The sequence below is a fragment of the Triticum aestivum genome, chromosome 6B, assembly GCF_018294505.1.
Source record: "Triticum aestivum cultivar Chinese Spring chromosome 6B, IWGSC CS RefSeq v2.1, whole genome shotgun sequence".
Taxonomy (NCBI): Eukaryota; Viridiplantae; Streptophyta; class Magnoliopsida; order Poales; family Poaceae; genus Triticum; species Triticum aestivum.
In genome coordinates, this window is record NC_057810.1 from 229,622,819 (window position 1) to 229,628,158 (window position 5,340).

The 5,340-nt window shown below is 42.0% G+C and overlaps 1 protein-coding gene across 2 annotated transcripts; it reads right to left on the reverse strand.

The window, feature by feature from the left end:
* Positions 1–473: 473 nt before the first annotated feature.
* Positions 474–4,328, reverse strand: LOC123136707 (probable calcium-binding protein CML21). Of its 2 annotated transcripts, none has more exons than XM_044556181.1 (5): positions 4,119–4,328; positions 2,648–2,887; positions 2,164–2,363; positions 1,420–1,594; positions 474–855 (listed from the first exon to the last, which is right to left on the reverse strand). In XM_044556181.1, the coding sequence occupies exons 2-5, from the start codon at positions 2,841–2,843 to the stop codon at positions 746–748; spliced, it is 681 nt and encodes a 226-aa protein (XP_044412116.1). In that variant the 5' UTR covers positions 2,844–2,887; positions 4,119–4,328; the 3' UTR covers positions 474–745. The 2 variants fall into 2 exon arrangements, with proteins under 2 accessions (XP_044412116.1, XP_044412117.1); XM_044556182.1 differs by having other exon boundaries at positions 2,648–2,880; positions 4,119–4,323.
* Between the last annotated feature and the right edge of the window lie 1,012 nt (positions 4,329–5,340).

Sequence of the window (5,340 nt, forward strand, 5' to 3'; positions counted from 1 at the left end):
GCTTTTCAAATAAAAAGGGATTTAGTATCCTCGGCGTTCTCCCCCTGGTCACCAACAAAGCCTGAGACTGGTGCTAATACTTTGAGCGCTTGTTCCTTTAACACCACCTTCTCAGAAGGGATTGGAGGGGATTGACAAGCCCTGACATGGATAACTCTTACCATATATTTGTAACGGTATGAAAAATATCGCTCTTTCTGCAACAGCAGAAGCACCTAAATGCCTGTGAAGTATACTTGCAACTCGACATTGTAACTTTGTTACACCTAAATGCCAGTGAAATATACTTGCAACTGGACATTGTAGTTTTGTCGCAGGTGCGTGCAGGTGTGTATCTATCAATGCAAAGGGAGGCCACGAGAGGTATCAAAGGAAAAAAAATGTTTAGTTTCTTTCTTTTTTTAAGGAGAAAAAAAAGTTTGATTTCATCCTAAAATTTTTGTTTAATTTCGATGGAAACAAGACCACCTCTCTTCCAAACTTCACAATTTTGCTTCCAATACCTGAGCGCACAAAGTTTTCAATGGCATGGTTATCTATGATCAGACAACACCAAAGCACAAAGTTTTATCGCCAAATTCTCAACAACTTTGGTTCATTCTATTAACAAAACATAAACAGACATAATTGGCAAGGCACCAATGAACATTTTAAACTACTCTTTCATTATCATAAGTAGGAAAGCTGCTGGAGGCTACCGAGGGCTGACTTGGCCTATTCAGAATGGCTAGATCTTCAGCTGTGCTTATTCATCATCGTCGTCATCTTCATTATCGTCGATCCCCACCCAGCGAGTAAAGGCAAAAAGAAACTCCTTGAAGGTCACCGTTCCGTTCTTGTCCCAATCCATTTCCTCTGGAACCACCAAAAGAGTATAAACATCAGGGTCAACATAAATGAGGAAACTCTCATAATGTGGGCTGGAATAAGCACTAAGCACCAAACCTCCTATGCAGTTGTTGAACTTGAACAAAATTTCTTCAAAAGCCAAAGCACGAAGGAATATAAATAAACTGAGGCATCCCTATTGCTGAGGCTTGGCACCAATGTTCCAAAGGAAATTAAAATTGCCAGCAGCTTGAGACTTGTATCGATTATTTTTTAAGCCAAAAAGGGTTGCCTATCTCACAAGGCCATTGCAAAGCAGGTAGAGAGAGGTGGTAATTCCAGAAGGAAAAACTAGAGAAAGGAAGTGAAAACATAGTCATAGTTGTTTTTGCCACCAGATTCACTTTCTAAAAGTGTCCTTCTGAACTGCTGAGATGCCTAGAAAAGTAACGGTGCAGCAGCATAACATGTCTAAAGCCGATTAGCATTTGCAATCTAAAGTTAGTTGAGAAATCAAAGATTAACCAACAGAAAAGTATGAGAGTGATTTTATAGAGGATTCAATATGCCGCTGCAGGTTAGATCACTCACCAAATCTTTTCACGCCTATGCGTCCAGAAGAGCGTTCTCCTGCACTGGTCTCATTTATCGCTTCTATCACCTCATTCTTACTGACATATCCATCTTTGTTCTTATCCAAGAACACAAATGCATCAACCAACGTCTCAAAAGTCGGCTCAAGGTTACCTAATCCCATTCTTTTTCTCTAAAGCAACACATCAAGGACATAACAAGTCTCCTTATGAAAACAGAACATTGACACATGTAAAGTTGTAAACAAGGATCCCAGTGCAGAAGTCTGACATATCTACCTAGTTGCCATTATATGATGTCTTTTCTTGCAATGACCAAAACTTTCATGAAAAAAAATTGAATACCTTGGACAATTTTTAAGTACTTCTCTTGAAGTATTTTATGGAACTTCACATAATTTATATCTTTACTGAATAACCTGATCGAAGGCACTTTGCATGTGATTCCTACTCCCTATGTTGATTAATTAATGTATTGCATGATAAGCATATATATTGCAAGAGAACCTATCTATCACTAGCTTTGATAAATTAATTCGTATTATGTAGTCTGCCAAACATAAATAAGCATATTGATATTTTGTTCATAATAATGGAGAAAATCAACGTTGCTTTTATGAACTGGGTCATGTATTTCTTAATAATTATAGTTCTCACATGGTGTAGCAGCAGCAGTAAAGCACCAAGTGATAGCAGAAATATGGAAGTAGGTGTATTTTATATTTGGAAGTATGAAGGATACTGCTTCTGACACAGCTGGATCATTGAGAAGATAAACAAGGCACAGGAAGACAATGAACTCATTGAACTTCATGCCCATGTGTTCATATATGTCGCACGCTTCAAATAGATCTTTTATCTCCTCATCTGTGAATGAGATATCCAGCTTTTGGAAACAATGTTTCAGTTCTAATTGATCTATTTCACCATTTGAATCTTCATCTGCAAAATACAGAACATTATTTGTTAGAGCATGAAAAAGAAAGATATTAGGAAAAGAGAGAACAATAAAGGATAGTACGATTACATATGAAATTACTAGTAAATTACTATACAATACACGAAATAAAATTATCCCAAGTAGGTTAAGTTCAGAAACTTCAGAATTAACGTATCTCAAACTAGTTGTCAGACTTGAGTTTTGAAACTTTGATGGCATGGTAGAATACAAGGTTAACACTACCAACATTAGTCGATAACTTTACATACAGGGGGATAATGCTCACCAAATTGCTGAAAGATAATCCTGCAGTTTCTCAAATTCTCGTCAATTTTAGGGAACTTCATGATGACACTGTTGAATGACTTCAGGGAAGTCCCTTGTTGTGCCCTCTGCTGCATGGCATCAACCATCTTCTGCTCTAACTTTGTAGCTGCTGAACTGTACCTTGGGGTGTCTCCCTTTCCAATCACACCCCCCATTTCAGCGAATTGCTCTATTTTGTAGAGTGGTAGAAACCTGTTACCTGGAAATGTACGTAATATCGGGGATGAGAGCTTGGGCATAACTAACTATCCTTATTCTGAGGATATTTTCACACATTTAAGGGTCACTAGCTTGTAAGCCCGTCAAGCCACCAATACTATAACAATAGACGCCAACACTAGACAAAACACAAATTGAGATCCAGTCTTGAAAAAAACAAAGAAGAGTAAGATATTACATATGTGTACATACTACATACGTTAGTTGACTGCCTAACTCCAAATTGAGCATAGCTCTTCTTAAAGTGACACTAGGAACTAAATAAACTCTCCTAGTTACTACCGGGAATGAAATACATTGATTACACAGTCATAATTTAACGTTCATGGTCAAAGGTGTGCCACTGAATTCAGTTTCAGGTGCCTCTGGAAGAACGAATGGACATAGGGGATAACGTAGTTGAAAAGGAAACTTTGATGAAGAGCAACGGCAGCAACAATGAAAACAGACAACAATGGTGCTTGAGGTGTTACTTGATCTCCCTGGCCAAAGCTAAAGGCGGCACAAGGCTGAAAAGCAACAGTGTTGCCAACTTGCTATGACTAGCAGCATGTGGCCAATGAGGACCAAGAAAGCACTCACCACATCGGCCTCTCATAAAATAGGATCTCCCTGTCTAATTCTCAGCATTCCAGTATTTAGAGTTATGATAACATATTAGATTGATTGCCTTGTGGCCAGGCGTTTTCGTCAAACATGGCCACAATTTTCGCTTGTCGATATCAATACACACATCATCATAAGTTAAAGGACTCACTCAGCCAACACATTATACAAAAGAAAGGGAAAAAATATAGGCCATAACAACATCACATTTTCATAAACAATAATAACAATACTAATTGAAAAGGCTAGTATTGAAGGAAACAGCGTATCAACAAGGAATAATCATAGTACCTTAAACCGATTAATATATATTGCAGAAACATAAAATTAAAATAAATGGAAAGGCAAAAAAGTCAATGGCAGGACCAGCAAATCATTATCAAAGAAGTAATTTAACAAAGACCCCACGACGAGCCACCAAATTCACCCAATTTTTTTTAGAAACCCACACATCGACACCGTACCCCCCGCCGCGAACCAGAACGTTGTCATTGCACCGGATTCCAAATCGGTATGTCATCATGCAAAACAGACGAGGATCGAGAAATCACGGAGACCAGGCGGGAATGGGCAGAGATGAAAGAACCGAGAAGCGGGGCCCTTGCCTGGGCGGGAGCTCAATGCATCGATCGGAATACCACGGCGAGGAGGCGCTCGGGCGGCGGGGATCGATCGGCCGGTCGGGGGAGGAGGAACTCGATTGCGCGCGCGGGGATTGCGAGCCGATGCGGGGAGAGGGGGAGAGCTCGGGCGAGGATGGAACGGAGGGAGGAGGGAGGCGTGGGGTGGGGGAGGGTTGGGAGCGAGAGAGCGAGCTGGGTGCGCGGAGCGAACGAGGATGGTGTGGCCGTGTGGGTGCGGTTAGGCGGGCCGTTTGGGCCGCGGGGCCCACGAATCGTGCTCCTGCTGACACGTGGGCGTGGGGGCCGTGCCGAGTGCCGACTGCTGACGCGGTTTTTTAGCACGTGGAGTAGTATCCGCTCAAACCGGGCACGAAAGGCACCATTTTTTCGCTCCGTTTCAAGCTTGAGCTGTTGAGCACTGCCTAGTGCAGTTATGTAGCATGTTTCGCAAAGATTTAATCTTTTTAAACTGTGTGAAATAACCAAATTTGGCTGCACGTAGAGCTAAAAGTACATTCCTAAAAATTAAACCCAGAAAGAAAGGTTGTCGCTCTCGGGGGATGAATTGCGATGTACACTGGCGGGTCTTGTACACGCCCGACTTCGCGTCGGCTCATACTATGACGCTCGTCGGCGGTGAGCTCTGATTCCGTCGGGACGCTCTTCGGGTCGTGCTCTTGAGGACCAAGGGCTCGACGATGGACGCCCGTTTCAACCATGAAGCGGAGGTCATTGACATTGGGGACATATTCAGCTTCATGTGTCATTTTCGCTGAGTATTGTGATTATTAGGAAAGACGAGATAGACTAGAATTTGTTCTGCCTTGTCTTGTACTTCAAGTAGATCATTGTACTCCTATATATATATATATATATATATATATATATATATATATATATATATATATATATATATATATATATATATATATATGCTCACGAGGCTCAAGCAATACATCAAACGAACATTACACTAATCTTTCTCTCCCTTCTAACATGGTATCAGCATTATCTCGATCCTAAACCCTAGCCGTCGTCGCTTCCGCCCCCGCGCGCCGCCCCTGGGGCGGTCGGCCTCCATGACCCCCACCGGGGACCGCGCCACCCGTACCTAGGGTTCGTCCGCCGGTCGTGTTGGTCGGCCGCCCTAGAGAGTCTTTTTCCCGAGCCCTTGCTCCGAGTTATTTCGCTCTCTCGCCGATCG

What these genes read in the sequence shown, in the direction of transcription:
- LOC123136707 (XM_044556181.1), bottom strand. Translation starts at nt 2,843, where the DNA reads ATGGGGGGTGTGATTGGAAAGGGAGACACCCCAAGGTACAGTTCAGCA. An exon ending in GATTATCTTTCAGCAATTTG is followed by an intron (nt 2,364 to 2,647) that starts GTGAGCATTATC and finishes TGTATTTTGCAG; the next exon opens with ATGAAGATTCAAATGGTGAA. An exon ending in ATCCAGCTGTGTCAGAAGCA is followed by an intron (nt 1,595 to 2,163) that starts GTATCCTTCATA and finishes GTGTTGCTTTAG; the next exon opens with AGAAAAAGAATGGGATTAGG.